At 38.4% G+C, this 20,684-nt stretch overlaps 2 protein-coding genes across 2 annotated transcripts in view; both read right to left on the bottom strand.

The window, feature by feature from the left end:
* Positions 1-887: 887 nt before the first annotated feature.
* Positions 888-20,117, bottom strand: LOC149490024 (adenylyl cyclase 78C-like). The gene is made up of 20 exons (XM_089714834.1): positions 19,921-20,117; positions 19,540-19,732; positions 18,897-19,040; positions 18,643-18,722; positions 17,592-17,741; positions 15,808-15,944; positions 14,725-14,892; positions 14,144-14,249; positions 12,676-12,774; positions 11,698-11,906; positions 10,291-10,476; positions 9,587-9,865; positions 8,668-8,902; positions 8,253-8,373; positions 7,401-7,507; positions 6,766-6,880; positions 4,164-4,309; positions 3,690-3,916; positions 2,686-2,775; positions 888-2,172 (listed from the first exon to the last, which is right to left on the bottom strand). Exons 1-20 carry the CDS (start codon positions 20,062-20,064, stop codon positions 1,818-1,820), a joined length of 3,291 nt encoding a protein of 1,096 aa, XP_089570960.1. The 5' UTR covers positions 20,065-20,117; the 3' UTR covers positions 888-1,817.
* Positions 20,111-20,684, bottom strand: part of LOC149490025 (uncharacterized) — a 34,138-nt gene continuing 33,564 nt past the window's right edge. Inside the window, exon 11 of the mRNA XM_089715092.1 lies at positions 20,111-20,117. Coding sequence (XP_089571218.1) covers positions 20,111-20,117 — 7 coding nt within the window. The remainder of the gene's footprint in view (positions 20,118-20,684) is intronic.

Here is a 20,684-nt window from a genome sequence, read left to right on the forward strand (position 1 = left end):
AATGATTTGAACAAGGCCGAGAATGTTTTGAAGGCTTCCAATTTTCCCTGTGCTATAGCTTTAACCCAAACATCTTTTAATTTTTCTCAAGCCAGAAACCTGCAAATAACAATAAAATCCATACTTAAATATACCTTTTTTTTCTCCTAACCTAAAGCAGTCATTATCAATGAAGTACTTCGTACCTACTCAAGTATCGATAATTGCACAACACTATGGAAGTTATATTTTGCATTTTTTCTAAAAACTAAGCTGATTATGATTTCATTTCAATGATTACGGTTAGATAAAACATAGATGATTATGAAAATAACGTAAATTAACTTATTTATAATACAATTATCAAAAACATTGATCAAAACACTAACCTGTGAAAAGACAAATTCCAATCTTCATCCGATTTCCCAGTACTACGGCTTTTACAGCCGTAAACAACACAAGCCATGTAATCTTTAGTAAATTATCTTTTCAGAAAATAACATAAGAAACTAGAAAACACGTTTTTCACCTCAAAAACAATAATTAAAATCACCATGCGTTAGTGACCAGACTGGTCACTAAAACAAATTTCAATGGCTACATGTCATTTCAAACTGTCGAACTGACATATATCTGTCCTCTTTTTTTGCATGACATTTTGCCATAAGCCAAAAAGGCCAAACTAGTGCTTTATTGTTCAATTAATTGTTACTTCTCCAGGCTTGATAATTGCTCCGAGCAACAACATAATACAAATTTATTAATAATAAAAAAATCCATGACGTCTGAAAAATAAAATCACCAATTGGTATGTAGTTAGGTTACACATAAAAAATAAATAAATAACAAATGAATGTAACATACCTAAGGAAAATAAAAGTGCTTACTTTGTGCTTTTTATTAGTCTATAATAGATCTATAATTCCATTTATCAAAATTAAATATAATGGCACAATAATAATTATTAACAATATTAATTAATATAAATAAATTGTCTGGCAATCTGTAAATTAGCATAAGTTTTTATTAGAAAATAAATTACTTATTTATTTATTAAATTAAATAAGGCGCCAGCGCCGTTCAATAGAAAGGACTAACATATTAGGTTCCTATAATAAATATATTATAGGTAATTGTAATTATAAAATATTTTGCGTATTTCTTATTATTATATTATACCTATAGTTAAGCGATTACGTCTTGGTGCTCTCTTTACAATTATTTTTATTCAAATAATATATTTACTTTTTTAAACAACGCATAGAATATTAAAATATTGGTAATAGATAAATAGGTAGAGATAATATATTTTTCGATCATTAGTAGGTACAGTTTATTCGTCCAGACTTGAAGTATATGTATAAATGCAAGATTTCTAAGTACATCATTTTTAAACGAAGACCTATTGCGACGATTTAAGTAAATTGTATTGCAATCATATAATTGCAATGTATAAAAAGTAACTAAGAATGTACAACGTGCAGTTGGACAAAGTTACTTTGACGATGGATTGTTCTTAATTTTTTTAAGGGCTTTATCCTAGTTTAGTTGGTTTTCTACTTTGGGTTATCTGCCTGCGCCAAAAACCTTGTTAGTTTTCACTTAGAAATAATTAAAATTTGCTACCGGTGGGTATCTACCTATATACAGGGTACAGCTGGACAATTCTTGGAGATTTATTGATCTACATAAAGAATAAAGCTTAGCTAAATTGAATATACTACAATATACTTTTAACACAATCAATATGATTTTCTGGTTTCTATAGTAGGATTTTTCGAAGTTGGCAAGTTCGAGCCAAGTTTGGTGGGAAATAAACACTATTAAATAGTTTAAATTCACATCCTAGTGCTGTCAACCTCCCCATTTTCATCTGGTTCTTCTTTCTTCCTTTCTTTATTCCTACTTCTGAAGAACGACGCAGTTGTAAGCGATCTAATACGAAACGATCCTAGTCCGTTTGATATTGAGTTTATAGAGCCTCGATCTTCTGGAAGTTTCTGCGATGTGGGTCGTGTTTTGTATGAAAAGCTGGCGGCTTTGAGCCTGGCTCCGAAGCCGAGTTTGGTGGTGGTGTCTGGTGGGTGTGGGATTGTGGGGGTGTGTGGGGCGGAGGCGCTCATGGGTGGGGCCATGTCGGGGCGACGGGATACCATGCTGTTGTAGGGGCGGAGGTCCAGGTCGAGTTCACGGCTGTGGGATCATAATGTATAATATAATTATGTCGTACTCAAGTTATAAAGCTTTTTATGTTGGCGTACTATAAAGTATAAACGATTATAGGTATAAGTGCAGGTGAAGTGTATGTGCGTGTATAAGTGTAGTGAAATGCAGGCAAATGTATATGTGTGTATGTGTATAAGAGAATATTCTGGGTGCAGGTGTCTGTGTGTGGAAGTATACAGGGTGTAATCGTTAAGTGTGCGCAAGCGATAAAAATGTATGGGAGCGTTTAATGTAACATTTTTGGATATTTCTTGTTTTTTTTTTTAATTGTATTATGGCCATTTTACTCATTAGGTTAAGTACTTTCGATATCAGTTTAAAGTTTTTTGATATCTGTAATAGTTACGGAATAATCGCCTGTGCACACTTAACGATTACACCCTGTATATGCATGTGCAAGTGTATAAGTATGTACAACTGTATATGGCATGTGCAAGTGTATCTGTATTGCGGTGTATATGCGTATATGCGTGTACTCACGTGGGATGGTCGTGCCGCGTGTGTGCGCGCCGCAGCTGGTGCCGGCGGTGGCTCGGCGCGGTGCCCGCACGCGCTGTGCGACGCCGCACGCTCACTGATGACGCAACACACATTAGCTGTTGTTGGCTGAGTTTCGGTCATGAGATAGTAGAATTACTTTATTTAAAAAAATTGGTTGTCTGTAAAGTCAGTTTACTGACGATAGTTGAACGTGACAACGTCCGATTGGGTTTCTGTGTCACTCGTTCCGCGCTCTCGCTCGCACTTCAAGCCTTACATGGAACGCCTCAGACCGAGGTAACGCCGCATGAGTCATGTTTTTTCGTGCGTACAGCCGGTGCTATCGAGACGTTGTCACGTCAAAAAATTTTTGTGTATGAATATGAATCTTGTAAATCTGCTGCCTGCAGCATGGTGTACACGAGCGCGGCGCCACGTGTGTGTGCACTCACCGGGCGCGTCCAGCGGGTGCGTGTAGATGCGCCTGCAGCATGGTGTACACGAGCGCGGCGCCACGTGTGTGTGCACTCACCGGGCGCGTCCAGCGGGTGCGTGTAGATGCGCCTGCAGCATGGTGTACACGAGCGCGGCGCCACGTGTGTGTGCACTCACCGGGCGCGTCCAGCGGGTGCGTGTAGATGCGCCTGCAGCATGGTGTACACGAGCGCGGCGCCACGTGTGTGTGCACTCACCGGGCGCGTCCAGCGGGTGCGTGTAGATGCGCCTGCAGCATGGTGTACACGAGCGCGGCGCCACGTGTGTGTGCACTCACCGGGCGCGTCCAGCGGGTGCGTGTAGATGCGCCTGCAGCATGGTGTACACGAGCGCGGCGCCACGTGTGTGTGCACTCACCGGGCGCGTCCAGCGGGTGCGTGTAGATGCGCCTGCAGCATGGTGTACACGAGCGCGGCGCCACGTGTGTGTGCACTCACCGGGCGCGTCCAGCGGGTGCGTGTAGATGCGCCGGCGCGCCTGCAGCATGGTGTACACGAGCGCGGCGCCACGTGTGTGTGCACTCACCGGGCGCGTCCAGCGGGTGCGTGTAGATGCGCCGGCGCGCCTGCAGCATGGTGTACACGAGCGCGGCGAGGGAGCGGGGCGCGGGCGGGGGCGGCGGGGCGCCGGGCCCGCGCGCTCGGCCCCGCGTCACCCACCACGTCTCCATCTTCCCTTTGCCCTTCACGGCTACGCAGCCGCGCGCTTCTACGCCGTAGCCCTGACGCTCTAGCATCTGAACGCGACATCGGACAATAACATTGAAATACATAAATAATAAAGGAACACGAGTAGCATTGATAAACTGGAAGAACATTAGTAGTGGAGTATGTAATGTAGAGTTTAAGGAAAATTTAAATTTACAAAATTGACATCGTTTTGCCGTTTAAGTTTAATTAGAATTGAGTCATTGAGCTTATAACACCGAAGGCGGGACACCCTGTGTACTAATAATAAATGTGACACGAATGACACACTTGTACCTGTTTAGTATACTTGGTGACCTGTATCCTCCCCATTGCGCCAGTGGACTCCATGCGCGAGGCCTCGTTGACCGTGTTCCCCCAGATGTCGTACACCGGCTTGCGAGCGCCGATCACGCCGCCTACTAGTGGCCCGCAACTTATACCTGTATATTATTTACCATTTATACATACAGGGTGTAATCGTTAAGTGTGCATAGGCGATTGTTCCATAACTATAATAGTCGAAGATCTGATATAACATCGACCTTCACCGATCTGTTTAATAGATAAAAATTATTTTATAGGTAATTTAGTATATTAAAAATGATAAAAAATAGGGGTTGCCTGAAAAAATCTTGGCTAGGCTATAATTAATTAAAAATTGATTTTTTTGACTCACCATTGAGTTTAACGGTAACTAAGTAGGTATTGTGTTTGAGTCGAAGCTTTTAACTTTTTTCAAAAATTGTTCGTTGTCTTCTTTTGCTGCATACTTTTTCATAAAAAATCGATTTCTGGCATAATAAAGTTAACTTTTTGAAATTCGGCAACCGTAATTCAGGACAGATTTTTTACGGGCAACCTTATATCATCGTATTCACAATAAAACAGCGCTTATTTTTATATTTGGTTAATATATTAAAAAAATAGGTGAAAATAACTACGAGCAAAATACCTGTTTACACCTGGCAACCCAAAAATGTGCCAGGAGAAGAATAGGCAACCCTCGGTTTGTATATTCTATACTTCTATAGGCTGTGTACTTACCGTTAGGTGTTAAATTTGTTCGTTAAACTAATGTTAATTTTTTTGTTAAACTATTGTTAAATGTATGGGAGTGTTTAATATAAAATTTTAGGATATATCACGTTTTATTTTTAAAAAGTTATTAGTGTCATTTAGATACTAAAGTAATACGATCGTCAACCCAATTTTAAAATATAAAAAAGACGGGTTGCACTCCGGGAGTGCCGGCAGAAGTGAAAACTTGATTATTAACGTTCAGCATGTTTGATATTTTGGAATGGTATCCGTCTTACGCATGGAATATAAGGGCAAAAAAAAAATCCGTCACGCTTTTTCGATCAGGCCACGTGTCCTGACGCGAGTTTAAGATTTTATACCCAACGCCGCTAAAGAAGTTTTCACTTCAAAAATAAATTATTAAACGAAAATCGTATACAGTAAGATATAAAATGACACAAATATATATTATTATAACAAATAACCTAATTATATACTTCATACATATTAAGTTATTACGTGGTCAATAATTACCTAATTACACACAACTTACATATCTAAGATAAATCAAATCTGACTAATTGTCAGATTTTCCAAAAAGTTGATAATTAAATCTATACGCGCAAATTTACTATTGTTCCTGACCATTCGAAAATTATATCAATATACAACAAAAAACTTTGCTAGCGCGATTCAATTCTACTCAACAGCATGTAGCGACATCTATTTTCACTGAACGAAACTTGATACTCGATATAACATTTTTCTCTACCTTTGTTTTGAGATGATTTCTGTACTTATGTGTGTTTAAAGAAATGTTCTTAAATTTTAATTTAATAAAATAAGGAGGTCAGGTGAGCATTACTTAACTTATATATCCCCATTTAAAGTTATCATATATTTAGTATATTAAAAATGATAAAAAATAGGGGTTGCCTGAAAAAATCTTGGCGACGCGTTTGGCGCAGTGGTAAAGTAACTGCCTACTGAGCCGACGGTCCCGGGTTCGATCCCCGGTCAGGGCAAATATTTGTGTGATGAACTCAATTATTTGTTCTTGGGTCTGGGTGTTATTATCTATATAATATGTATTTATTAAATATTATATTTATCGTCGCCTAGTACCCACAACACAAGCCTTAATTGAGCTTACTGTGGGACTAGGTAGATTTGTGTAATAATGTCCTATAATATTTATTTATTTATTTATTTATTTATATAATAATTTCTCAAGGTATCTAGAGCATGCTTTATTAAATTCGCACTTTAACCTCGTAAGGCCCAGCCTAAAATCTGTGTACATTACGAACCAATGTAGTAAAATGTTTAATTAGGTTATGTACTGAAATTACAAATTATGTACAAATAATTACGTCCCTATAAAGTTAAACCCTTTTTTTTTCTTCAACCTTTTAAGTATTTTTAAAATTACGATAGTGGTACGTCGTAGGACCTATGAGGCAAGAACTGGACTGATTTTCATAATTTTAAATTTGGTTGGTTTTCCTTGGGAAAACATATCGACATTTATTTATACAAACGTTAGGCACAAATTATATTTTCGATATGAAATATCTTAGCATACTTAAAACATGTTTATTAATAATACAGTTGCTACATAATTTCGAATTTGAGTTTCGTAAGTAAATTTATTATAAAATTGACTTTATTAACTACACGAAACATGGAAGTAAATTAAAAGTACTTATCTCGATTAAAACCACAATATTATTTTCTGTGGCGTTTTAAGTCTGTCTGAGTCTCTAAAGTTTCCGTAACTACTAATTTATTAATTCCACGTGTACATTATTTTGTACACTTCAAAGTAAATAATTTTTCAAGATTTTTATTTATTTTTTCTTTATTAAATACATACCGACTCTCAGGCGAAACTTGTTAAAGCTGTTCTTATTGATATCTTCGAGCGCATCTTTCAATGCAAACGCGTAGTCAACGAGCGCACACAGGTGTTCACAGTCGTCGTCGCCTGTCTGTAAAAATATATATTTTTTGACGTGACAACATCTTATAATTCGATAGAGCCGGCTGCAAGCACGAAAAAACATGACTCATGCGGCGTTACCTCGCTCTGAGGCGTTCCATGTGAGGCTTGAAGTGCAAGCGAGAGCGCGGAACGAGCGACAAAGAAGCACAATCGGACGTTGTCACGTTCAACTATCGTCAGGAAACCGACTTTACAGGCAACCAATTTTTATTTTTATTTAATAAATTAAAAGGGGTGATTGCAATCCAAAAAAAAAATCGAAATATTACAAATTATACGAAAATCTGAATAGATTGATTTACTGAAAAGAGCCTCGTAATTCCTAAAAAATATGATTTAGTTTCCACATTCAAGAGTTTTTGATAGTTGTTTTTTTGTCATTTACTTCTATAGCCTTTGTTTTGAATAAAATAATGTGTATGTATTTGTTTTTCTATTACTATTTACAATTTACAATGCTATTGTTGTGTGTTGGAATAAATGGTTTCTTTCTTTCTAAAAAATACCTTGTGGTCCGGATTGAGTCCAGAAGCGGCCATATATGTTGCACCGATTGTTTTAATCTTCTCAATACTTTTGAATCGCGGTTGCATTAGGAGTTTGTCAAAATCAACTGAAAAAACGAAAAAGAGTTCATTAAACTCAAACTCAAACTCAAACTCAAACATTTATTTATTCAATTAGACTACTTTTAGTAGCACTTTCGAATCGTCATTACATAAGTATTTTTAACATTTACCACCGATTCGGAAAGCAGTATCTATGGAGAAGAACCGGCAAGAAACTCCATAGTTGCTCTTTTAAAATCATATTGTCAATATTACATAATCTGTAACTTAAATCTAACTACATAATATATCATAATATGCCAAAGAACTGTCCTGTGGTTCTTACGCGACAACCCTCCATGGATTTTCATCTTCCATATATTCCTTAATGCTATAATAGGCTCTCTGAACTAATATATTTTTTACATAAGTTTTAAATTTAGCACTACCAAACTCTTTAATATTATGAGGAATTCTATTGTAAAAGCGTATACCTTGACCCATAAATGAATTTTTAACTTTAGCTAATCGGAAAAATGGCACAATTAAAAACATTGCAGAAATATAAACTCTTGTGTTTTAGCAATTTTTGATTATTAATAATTTACAATACAAGTAAGTGATAAATGTTTGGCAAATTTGGAAAAATTATACAAAAACAAGTAAGATTGAACCATCACACTTTAACCAAACCATTACGGCGATATTTATTTTCTATTATATTATAGATATTTATAACAATTAACTATGATACAGCCAAAAAAATTAAATATTTTTTTTTACAAAATGTGGGTAGACAAAAAATCTCACAAATAATCTCATTCAGCAGCCGCATGCACTCCTTGGCGCGCTCCTCCGAGTAGAACTCGTGGAAGTTCGGAATACCCGCGAACATTACGCCTACTTCGTCCCGCCATTGAGAGTATAGCTCCTGAAATACAGAAAATTTTGTTGACTCGGTAAAGTTTTTCTGCCAGGTTATCCTTATCATTCAGCAGTAAATGCAGTACGTACAAGGTCAAACATTGTCCGAAGAAAAATCCGCACTTTTCTTAGACAGTCTTTATAAAATATGTAATCTTCTTTTCATCAATAAAGACACCTATATTCCGAGGTCTCGTCAGCTGTCACAGGAAGTCGAGCTGTGTCGTCACTTTCATGATATAACTAGTTTTGACTAAAAGTGACGTAACAACAACCTTAAGTATCCTATCTACATACTTACGTCTGGACACCTATCCTTGCTCAAGAAATGGTTAACCACATGATCTGGCAGTATATGCTTCAGCAGATGTCTATTCATTCGTCGTGTTTCCGTCATCTCAGCGAGATCTCGTCTCGCCTGCAGCCTCCACAGGAAGTCGAGTCGTGACGTCACTTCCACTAGCCTCGCGTGGTACACTACTATGATGAGGAACATCAGCATCAGGATCATCATTTGCGCGTAGAACGGGAGCTGCCTGGAATGAGTTATTATATTGGAATTTGTGGCACGAGTTGCTATTCCTTGGTCGAAAAAGAACGTGTGTGCCAAGCAGACGTGCCAGAAGTGAAACTTCTTTGATTCAAAGATACCAAAATCATCGCCTTACGTGACGATATTGCCATGACGTGACCTTGACATTTTACTCTCAGTGCCCCTAAACAAGTTTCTCTTCAAAAATACGCTTTCATAATTGCGCATTAAATGTAGAAACTATTATTTAATCTAAGTCAATAAATATTATTGGAATATTCCGAAATATGAGTCAGGAGCAGACCGTGCTACTAATGTACCGGAATTTATTTCTTGAGTTAATTATTTCTTGATTTCACTTTAGAGCTAATTTATTGTTTTTCTCCAAAATAATAAGAAAATATTCCACCAAATATAAGAATACTAGATTTCCGCCCGCGGCTTCGCCCGCGTTTTCAAAGGAAAACCCGCATAGTTCCCGTTCCCGTGGGATTTCCGGGATAAAACCTATCCTATGTTTTAATCCAAGTTACCCTCTATATGTGTGCTAAATTTCATTGTAATCGGTTCAGTAGTTTTTACGTGAAAGAGTAACAAACATCCATACATCCATACATCCATACTTACAAACTTTCGCCTTTATAATAGTAGTAGGATGAAGATTTAATTATTCATAAAATATACTCACGTGTTAGTATTAGTCGGGTCAAAATTATACACATTATAGTAGACGAACAGCAGAACAGAGTAGAGAGCCACATTGACGATGGCCAGGAAGGTCTTGATCAAGTAATATAGCTTCAGAATAGATGTCAGAGCCACAAGGCATAAGATCCAAGTGAATACAACGTATTCCGGTCTATAACACTCTCCAGATTTGTCCTTGCCTTCTGTGGTGTTTGTGAATGTGAAGTTAGTGGGCTCGAAGTTTGGGAATGACGCTGGACAGACGTAGAGTTTTGCTGTGCTGGAAGAAAGTTCACTGTTGGTGTGTGGTTGGAAGAATTGATGATGAATTGAATGATGAACAGAATTTGACAATTTGGTCAGATTTAACAAAAATTATTATTATCTGTTGTTGTGATTTTGTCAATATCAGTGACTTTAAATAACTTTGACTGAATATTTTACACTATATTTCACATGCAAACTGATTAAATGAACCTTTCTATCATCAGCTATTCAAGACGTCTTAATAGTCTGTAAAATTAAAAATTGATCAGATTTCCAATTATGGTTGATTTAAACAGTTCTTAAATCTGTTATTTTAATCACCATTACAATCATCGCTACCATCACCATTATCATCCGTTTAATCGTCACTTTCATCATCAATTTTTTCATCACTTTCACCACCACTACCTACATCATCACAATAAAAATCCCCCAAACCTGGATATAGACATGATAGTAACAAAGCAGCAGATATGCATGTTCCGTCTCGTTCTGTTCCCACTGAGCGCAGCGGACGCACGAGCGAGACGGGACGTGCTTGTGAACTCCTCCGCCATTACAAGTGCGAAGGATAACGCGAGAGGTACTGTCATTGCTAGCAGTACTGCTACTAGGAGGAGACAGCTGGAATAAATATATTATAGAGTTTAAAAGTTGGTAAACGTGCAGTTTCATCTGCATTGGCGAGGGAAATTTCCTATAGGAGCACCGCTACTAGTAAAAGGCAGCTAGAATGGTGTAGTTTGAGGTTTAGTATCTGTTTGTGTCCTTTTACTGTGGCTTTGAACGAGAGGTAAAAAAACTATAGGAGATAGATTTTTTTTTATTGTAGATAGGGAAGCGCTTGACCACAATCTTGCCTGATGGAAAGCTAAGATGTGGTCTAAGATGGTACGCACTTCCCTAGTACCGGTACCCTTATGGTACCGGTACCGGTTCACTCTTCGCTTGAAGACCCCCAAATTGTACTCATAGGGGAACACAGATTCAGGAAGCGCGTTCCAGTCCCTTGCGGTTCGAATGAAGAAAGATACATGTTTTATCGCGGTAGAATAGATATGGTCGTGACAAAGTAGCACATATGCAAGAGACACGACGTGCTTCTGAAATCCTCTGTTATTATTAGTGCGAGTAAGACCGCGAGCGATACTGTCATCGAACAGTAGGGGCCGGCGCCCACTGCCGCCACGGCACGGCATGGCACGGCAGAGCATCCCGCGGCGTGCAATGGCATCCCGCGGCATGCCGTGGCATCCTGCTAAAAGCCCCACTAATGCTGCATAAGTTTCAACCTTATTTCAACTAGCTAGCAATCATAATTCCTCGACCCCAAAGTGACGCATACGCCTCGCGGGATGCAATGGCGCGCCGCGGCATTCCTTGGAATGAAACAGCAAGACACGTCATGCCGCCGCATCCTGCGGCGTGCCGCGTCATGCTGCAGCATCCTGCGATACGTCGCGGCATCGTGGCATCGAAATAAAGTAACTTGAATTCTAAACTGATTGAAATAAGATTCAAAATAACTTCATTAGTAATAAAATCCTCTGCCCTGCCATGCCACGCCGTGCCGGCAGTGGGCGCCGGCCCTACAGCTATTGACAAGAGGCAGCTGGTATATGGTACACAATATATTTATAGGTTATTGACGTGGCTAAGAATACCGCCACTAGCAGGAAACATCTGGAATATTTAAGCTAAGTAATTATAAAATGTTAAATAATAAATTATAATATTTAATTGGACTTGCAGGTCTTCTTGTTGAACTGGAAAGAGCATCTAGTGACGTTTACCTCAAGTTTTATGAATAGGAATCTAAATTATTTCGACTTAACTTTTACTTACTTATAATGCATGATGAACTGGACACACAAAATAAACAGCCACAGCACGAGGCAGCACATCACATTAGACTTGAAGGTCTTTTCATCAAGTTGGCAGAACAGAGTATCTAGGGACTTCTGTCGAAAGTGGAGTGACCAAGGGTGCATGTGTTCCATACGCATCTTACGGTTACTGCTCACTTCTATGGAATGGTTTATTATGTCGTCCTCCTGGGAACATATATTTAGTTGTTTTTTTTGAAGTGAAAACTTCTTTAGCGGCGTTGGGGTATAAAATCTTAAACTCGCGTCAGGACACGTGGCCTGATCGAAAAAGCGTAAGACGGATGTTTTTTTTTTAGCCCTTATATTCCATGCGTAAGACGGATACCATTCCAAAATATCAAAAAAGCTGAACGTTAATAATCAAGTTTTCACTTCTGCCGGCACTCCCGGAGTGCAACCCGTCTTTTTTTTTATTCTATTTTATTGAAGAATACCATAAACATAAACATGATTCAAGAATTAGGATGTGAATTGACAGTTAGGTCAAAGATCGATACTAATCGGACTGGAAAAATATTTTTATTTGTTTTTTTTTATCCATTACATAAAGATACCATAAAAATAGTCATATTTCAAGAATTAGGATATGAATTGACAGTTAGGTCAAAGATAAACTAATTGCGGAATTTTTTCTCCTTATCATGTTTATATTTAACTGCGATAGGCTTATTTTGAGAGAACGGATCATAAAACGAAATAATTAATACAGATTTATTTTTAACATTTCTTGTTGTTGTTATATTATTGCCAAATTGAATTAAAGGGATGCTTCTAGGTTAGGTTAGGTTAGGTTAGGTTAGGTTAGGTTAGGTTAGCTATTGAATCGTGACTTAGTAACTTTAATAAAATAACAACCATAAGTTTTTAAATCCCAATATAGCCCCTAATTATAACAGAAAGCTATTACCCACATATTAAATATAAAACAAATCACCTCAGACATGGAAGCCAGTTCGACGTCATTTCCTTGCTCCGCATCCTCCGACCGGCGACACGCGCGCTGGCGGAGCGCGCCCGGCCCGCTGCTGAAGTACTGCAATGTTCATACAGTCATAATATAATAATTATTATACTACTTAGTTTTTGAAGTGAAAACTTCTTTAGCGGCGTTAGGTATAAAATCTTAAACTCGCGTCAGGACACGTGGCCTGATCGAAAAAGCGTAAGACGGATATTTTTTTAGCCCATTCCATGCGTAAGACGGATACCATTCCAAAATATCAAACATGCTGAACGTTAATAATCAAGTTTTCACTTCTGTCGGCACTCCCGGAGTGCAACCCGTCTTTTTTTATTTATTGTTGTATTATTGTGTTATTTATTTATTTATCCCTCACCCTGGCTGCACATGGGTCGTGAATCTCGTGATTTGTTCTCCGTTTTTTTAAATTTTATGATAAGACAAAATAACTAAGATAAGTATATAAGTAATTAAAAAGATAAAAATGGTGGCAAAAAATGTCTTTAACCATTATACTTTCGGTGTTAGATAGCCCATTTATCGAGGATAGGCTATATTTAATCCGGCTAAGACCAAAAGAAGCGGAGCTATGCGGGTAAAACCGTTTTTTTTTTAATAGTGGAGAATGCATTTAGGCATACCCAGGGCACTCGGGGGAAGAGCCCTGGGTTATGTCGGACTCACCCTGCTGAGTGCACGGTCCTACCGACTAAACTCCACTGTGTTCCGCCGTGCCGCTTTATTGACGGGGCCGCGGGTATTCGGTAGAACCGCGTCCGCAGACCCGTCAGCGGCAGCCTGTCTCCAGGCCCAACGCGAATGTGGCGGGAGGCCGCCAGGTCTACCTTCCTGGGGGGGCGGCGTGAGTGGAACACTTCTCACGCCGCCTCTCCGCACCGGATGATGGATTATATCCCGTTCCATCATCCGGTGCCCATCATCAGGGAGGCAGGTCGCGACCGTGTAAAGCGGCCGCGACACGGCGACGACGCCCAATAGGACGACGACGCCGAATCGGATCCGCGGAAGGGTTTCTCTCGCGGACCCGCTCTGACTCCTCCTTCTGCGACATCACATACTCGCAGAATGTGATAGCCGCGGATCACGATCTGTCGCCGCCAACCATTTCGCGAACTATGGAAGGCAGGGAGAGATCAGGGCCGACGACTGCGACCAGGCGAGCACGGGGCTCTGACCACGCGGGGCACACGGCGAGAGTATGGTCTGCCGTGTCCTCCGGACAGTCGCACCAATGACAAGCCATTTGCGGCTCCCGTCTGGCGACTTTGCACAGGTACCACCCAAAACAGCCGTGTCCGGACAGTACCTGTGTCAGGCGGATGGTGATGGCCCCATGCCGCATGCGGGTAAAACCGTAGGGCAAAGCTAATTATATATTTTTTTGTTTATGTATCTACATTTGAAGTTTGAACATACTTACATTTTGAAATGGCATTTCGGGAATCCAGTCAGTGGTGGTCTCGTCATCGATACTGCCGCTTCTCCGTCTTATCGCATTACCATTCGCTGCTTGTGGTGGGTTGGCCCTGTACAAATTTAAGGTAACAAATTTACATTTATTAGTAGTGGCAATACAAGAAAGAAATTCTTTTGACGTGACAACGTCTTATAATTCGATAGAGCCGGCTGCATACAAAAAAACATGACTCATGCGGCGTGACCTCGCTCTGAGGCGTTCCATGTAAGGCTTGAAGTGCAAGCGAGAGCGCGGAACGAGCGACAAAGAAGCACAATCGGACGTTGTCACGTTCAACTATCGTCAGTAATTAATACTACCCATAAATTAATACTTACACTGTTTTTCCTTGACCACCAGGTTGTCTGGCACAGATCGCTGTCTTAGCGATAAGACGCCTGTTGTGCTCAACTGTGTCTATTTATTTTATATATTTACTTTTGTAATTTTTATTTATTGGTGCAAAATAAAGTATTTTTGTTTGTTTGTCAGTAAACCGACTATTTATCGGAAAATCAAAAGAAATGTGAGTTGCATTAACTCACAGCAGACTGGTCCTGTACCGCGTGGGGCGCGGCCGCTCGCTGCTCCGCACGAGGTACGTGTCCACGTCGTGTTCCCGCAAGTACGCGGAGCGCGAGCGGCCCTCGCCCGCTTCTACCTCGAACGCGCCGCGCAGGCAGGATAGTGTGGCCGCGGATATGTGGACGCGACTGGAATGCATATCTTAATATACAGGGTGTAATCGTTAAGTGTGCACAAGCGATTATTCCGTAACTATTGCAGATATCAAAAAACTTTAAACTGATATCGAAAGTACTTAACCTAATGAGTAAAATGGCCATAATAAATTTTTAAAAATAAAACGAGAAATATCCAAAAATGTTACATCAAACGCTCCCATACATTTGATTTCCCATACATTTTGTATTCATAGCAGATTTCCGAAATGACGTCCTCATTGTACAATACCATGAGGAGCTCTATTTAAAGTTTCTAAATGAACTTCCCTTCAAATTTGCGAAGTAATTTAAGCAGAAAACCAAAAAAAGAAAGAGAAAGCTTTAATCTTTCATATTAAATGTACATGTGATATTCATATCTCATACTAAATGTATGGGAGGGTTTTAAGATATTTTTTTTGATATTTCCCGTTTTATTTTTAAAAATTTATTACGGCCATTTTACTCATTAGGTTAAGTACTTTCGATATCAGTTTAAAGTTTTTTGTTATATGTAATAGTTACGGAAAAATCGCCTGTGCACACTTAACGATTACATCCAGTATATAAATCTCGTGTCACAATGTTTGTCCTCAATGGACTCCTAAACCACTTAACCGATTATAATAAAATTCGCATACCATGTGCAGTTCGATCCAACTTGAGAGATAGGATAGTTTAAACATGTAGGTACCACGGGCGAAGCCGGGGCGGAACGCTAGTAAAACTATAAATTAGTATGTCGTAGCGCCATTTATTCCATATGTAACGTTAAGACTGAAAACAGATTCATCATGATTCAGCATCGTGGTAACAAACAAAAAACGTCATCATCGCAGCGTGGTAAAAATTTCGTGTTATGGCTCTAATGCATTAATTAATTTTAAATATCTTTTTGCTACTTACCCAGGTAACCCGCCACTCTCCATATGGTTAGCGAGCGTGACGTCATGGGACCACAGATCGAACTGCCACTTGAGCAGCCCGAGCACGCCGCACAGCACTGTGCCGCTGTGGATGCCGATGCGCATGTCTAGGTCTACCTGTGGGATTTACTTAGGAAATTCAATAGATCGTCCTCCAAATATGAAGGGCTCATAAGATTCATTAATAAGACTATGAATCTCTGAAAATCTAGAAGTGTTTCATACAAATTACAATTAAAAAATCAAAAGGTAAGTCGTTGTAATCTAAAGTATTTTAAAAAGATTTAAAATTGTTCCTTTGATGATGAGAAAGCCAAGAGAAAGCCTGTTTAAGAATCAAAAATTTATATGACATGTGACATCTATCAACTTGCACTGGGCCAGTCACTCAAATCCACATGAGAAGCTAGTTGCGTGGAAAATAGTGGTAACAAACGATGAATGATGATGTTTTGTACTCATTATTTATTTATTTCAAGCCACTAAGGTTGGGTCGCCTAAGATCGGATGTGACATAAGATCGGATGCATGGAATAACTCGCAAACTAGGCAATATTCTCTACTGCTACCAACACTACTAGATCCGCCATTTTGTTCTGCCCCTCTCTTCACTCTGCGGCCGGCCAGCGACCAGACGGGACGTGTACACAGGTGATTCAGCAGAAAAGGTGTATTTTGTGGCGAAAATCGTCGATCCGATCTTACCTACAAAATTTTGATGGCTCATTGTGGAGAGTACTTTCATTGAAATAATGTAATTAATTATTTTGGGGCAGAATTAGCGAATCCTCTTTCCATCTGTATACTTTGATTACGCCTAGGACGTTCACAACCCAAGATCCGATCTTCCCTCCCAATGCCGAAGATCGGACCGAAGTTTAGCTCTTGACTGCGCCTTATGCAATAATGCGCAATAATTATTAACTTTTAATATATTTAACTATCCAATGACGCTATGACTATCAGACCTTAGGTACATTTTCATTATTTAGTCCTAGAACACGGAGGATAAAAGTTTGAGAAACTTAATTAGGATGAGGAGGGAAGACCGGACTAAAAAAACGCAATAAAAAAAAAAACTTCTTTGTCAAATTTTTTGAGGAATTTCCTGACTCAATCATTGATGCTCAATGTATGGACGTAAGTCCGGATGTTTTCCTAATGTTAACATTATTATTAAACGCATAGAAGTGAAGATACTACATAGTCCGATCTTCGGCCGAACTGTTATTTTCTTCACTATGGTAAGTCGAAAAAAGTCTGCTTTTTAGGCTCTAAATTTGCTTAGATAGATAGCATCTACGCAAACCAAAAAATTAGGGGTTAAACAATATTTTTTTGTCATCAATTTACAGTTGACCGCAACAGAAAAACGACATCGAATCATGAGAAATAAAATAAAAAATACAGTACGTATAAAATTTTCGGCATATGCGTCCGATCTTAGGCGACCCAACCTTACTTATAAATAAAAAATGTGTGCGTGTACTAGTGTACACACGTAAGAAGTGAAACCTCTTTATAACCTTATATTTCAAAAAATAATTTACTATAATATTATGCAACTTGACAGAAATACGTCGAATCACGCGTGGTAGGGATAAGAACAAGATGGCGCGTAACGGAAAAATGTTACACTAATTTTTTTTCCAACCCCGATAAAGAAGTTTCACTTCAATAACTTAAAACAACGGCCCATATGATCTTAAAGCTACTTTAACGCTTTATTAATATTACACGTTCAAGTATTAATATACCTCCTACCTGTGCATTGTACCGCACATCACGTATAGCGCGTATCATGTGCAGGCCCATGTTGACGCAGCAGTACGCGTGGTCCGCGCGCGGCTCGGGCAGCCCGCTCACACAGAAGTAGCAGTCGCCCAGCAGTTTGATACGAAGACAGTGGTTCTCCTACACAATATTTTTTTGAAGTGAAACTTCTTTATCGGGGTTGGACAAAAATTTTGTGTAACATTTTTGGGTTACGTTACGCCGTATGCGTGAAATTTTTGCGTTACGCCGTACGCGTGACATTTTTGCGTTACGCCATACTCGTGACATTTTTAAGGTCATAAAGAAGTTTCACTTCTTACGTGTGTACTCTAGTACACGCATACATTTTTTTTTATACATACATAGATTCCTTACAGCTATTTGTATTACAATATTTATATAATTAACTTTAAGTTTTAACAAAACAATACGCCAATAAAAAGGAATACCAATAATAAGACAATTAATGTGACAGTAGTTTAACATTAATGACAAAGTGGAAAACAATAGAACAATATTGTGACACTTTTTGAAGTGAAACTTCTTAAGGCGCGTTGAGAGTAAAATTTCAATGTCCTTCCTTCCTGCATGGAGTAAGGCAACGATTTTGATATTGAATCTTAATAAATAAGTTTCACTTCTGACACGTGTGCATTGAATCTTGCTAAAGAAGTTTCACACGACGTTTATGACACGTGTGCTCATACGCTCTTTGTTAATTTATGGGATTGATGAGAAAGAATAGAAAAAAAATCGATCACGAGGTGGGATTTGAACCATCTTTCGCCTCGCCGAGGGGGGGCATGGGGTTGATGATAAAAGTAAACGGATTTTTAGGAAATATACACTAACTTCTTCTTTCAACTTTCAGAGTAATAAATTAGGGAATGTAGTCGTTTTATTGCACAATCTGTCTCTCTTAAATCTAACTATACTAGGACTAGTTCAATTCAATTGATTACCGCAACCGGAACTCTATTAGAAGTCTTATTATCATCATTAATATCATAACTTCATTAATGTCTATCAAATTACTTACCGATGCCAACCTGTCGAACCTCGCGAACAATTCATTGAGCAATTTGACTAGTTCCTGTGCACTGCACTTACTTGATAGTTCTATAAGGAAATAAAGTGTTAAAATAAATTATATAATCATCAGGATATTCAATTATTTTTTTTATATGATATATCCAAATCTCTCCAGATATTTTAGGAGTAAAGGAAAGACAGACATAAAACACGAATATTATTATTAATAATATGTATAAGCATTAAAAGAATTCAACTCACCAGTGAATCCTTTTATATCAGCATACAATATGGACACATTTTCGTGCCTCTGAATGTATAAATTGTTGAACTGTTGTTCTTGAAACTCTCCCTTCACTTTCGAAACATGACTAGATATTTTTGTGGCTAAGAAGTCTGGTATCACTGCAAATACAAAAATAGTTCATAGGAATTTTGAAAGCATTCAAAACATTTGCTAACATTAATTTTAACATTTTGTTAACATATTAAGAAATATTTATAAACTGCTGCCTTCCCGGTATAACAGCACAAAATACATGAGCATATGTCCGGAAGATCGATTCAGTAGTATTTTTCCACAAAGTAAATAAGTGAAGGATCTGCTAAATATACATATTTATAAGATACTCTGTAGACTATAATAGTTAGCATAAAAGCGAAAAAAACTATAGTAATATTAGATATTATTATTTCGCCTGGAGCATGGATCAGTGCGTCTCGAAGAACGAAAACAGTTGGTCCTCTGTCACGTTACCATAGAACGATGCATCTCAAGGAACGCCTTGCGCTATCCGCAAGATACATGACGTATATGCCAGCCAAGTTTATCACACTAGCGCGTAACTACCGGAAGTTACATTGCCTGTAATGTGAAATATAATCACGCAATACCTAAACTTACCACTCTGAAACAGTTTCCACTGTCTATCACTCTCTCGCTTGGTCCTCTGTCGAGTCACCATAGAGCGGTGTGTCTCAAGGAACGCCTTGCGTTGTCCCCAGTCCGCGAGATACTTGGCATACATGCCCGCGAAGTTTACTGCACTGTATAACAGCGCGTTAGCTATGAGCAGACGCATTGCACAGGATTTTGCCTGTGGGGTAAGGAATAAATAAGTGTAGCAGGTTAAAAAGAGAAAATGAAAGAATAGCATGGGAATGAGTCCCTAAGTGATTTTCAGCTGAGATAAGTGTTATTTTTTTTTATAAATATGCACAGTTTTACAGCAAACAGAGTGAAGGTCACAGTTATGAAATATAAAACAATATTTTTTCAACTTACAACATCAGGGTTATTATCCATAATATCCTTGATATCCACAGCCGTGGCCAGTACGTGTGAAAGAGACGACAAGAGTCCAATCACTATGCACCAGCCGAGAGAGAGCGGGAGCATTGCATATGGTACAAAGATTATGAACAGCATGTACCATACTTGGTTCTCTGGCGCTTGGAAACCTATTCCTTGACCGCTAAGACCTGTGAAATAAAGGATTAGTTTTACGTTTAATCGGCTAGACATTGGTCTATTTGATACGTAAAATAATAGATGGCTCTTTAAATTAAATTAATTTTATTACGAAATAATATAATAATTTGTGGAAAAATATTTAACCTTACACAATAATCTAGGATTTATACGGCTTAATTATTTTATAGCCGAGATAAATTTTATCGGTCTAAATAGGATAATCCCTCTCTTTTGCTCATATTTTTATGTACGAAAGAATGTGACAAAACATTAACTGATTGTAACGATAAAAGTAGGGTAAATTGATTGATAAATCTTCTACGAAAGACTGATAACAATTGAGAAGTTAAATTTTTTAATAATGATGTTGGGATATAAGCAATTAAAAAATTACGGAATAACTTGATATGTAGATGATACAAAATAAACTAGACGCTCCAATTAAAAATAAAACAGAGTCATTATTACATAATATATGTAGTACCAACATGATATATTTTAATTATACTATAGTCATACCCCGACGAAATTTAATACAATTTCAAATAATTTATATCACTATTCTATGTCTTCAT

The sequence above is a fragment of the Colias philodice genome, chromosome 3 (assembly GCF_061535455.1).
Source record: "Colias philodice isolate Cphi_HAF_F1 chromosome 3, ilColPhil1 Martin Lab GWU primary, whole genome shotgun sequence".
In the NCBI taxonomy this organism is placed as follows: Eukaryota; Metazoa; Arthropoda; class Insecta; order Lepidoptera; family Pieridae; genus Colias; species Colias philodice.

What these genes read in the sequence shown, in the direction of transcription:
- LOC149490024 (XM_089714834.1), bottom strand. Translation starts at nt 20,064, where the DNA reads ATGCTGTTCATAATCTTTGTACCATATGCAATGCTCCCGCTCTCTCTC. An exon ending in GAGAGTGGCGGGTTACCTGG is followed by an intron (nt 14,893 to 15,807) that starts GTAAGTAGCAAA and finishes TATGCATTCCAG; the next exon opens with TCGCGTCCACATATCCGCGG. An exon ending in CCCGGTGAGTGCACACACAC is followed by an intron (nt 2,776 to 3,689) that starts GTGGCGCCGCGC and finishes GTCATCAGTGAG; the next exon opens with CGTGCGGCGTCGCACAGCGC.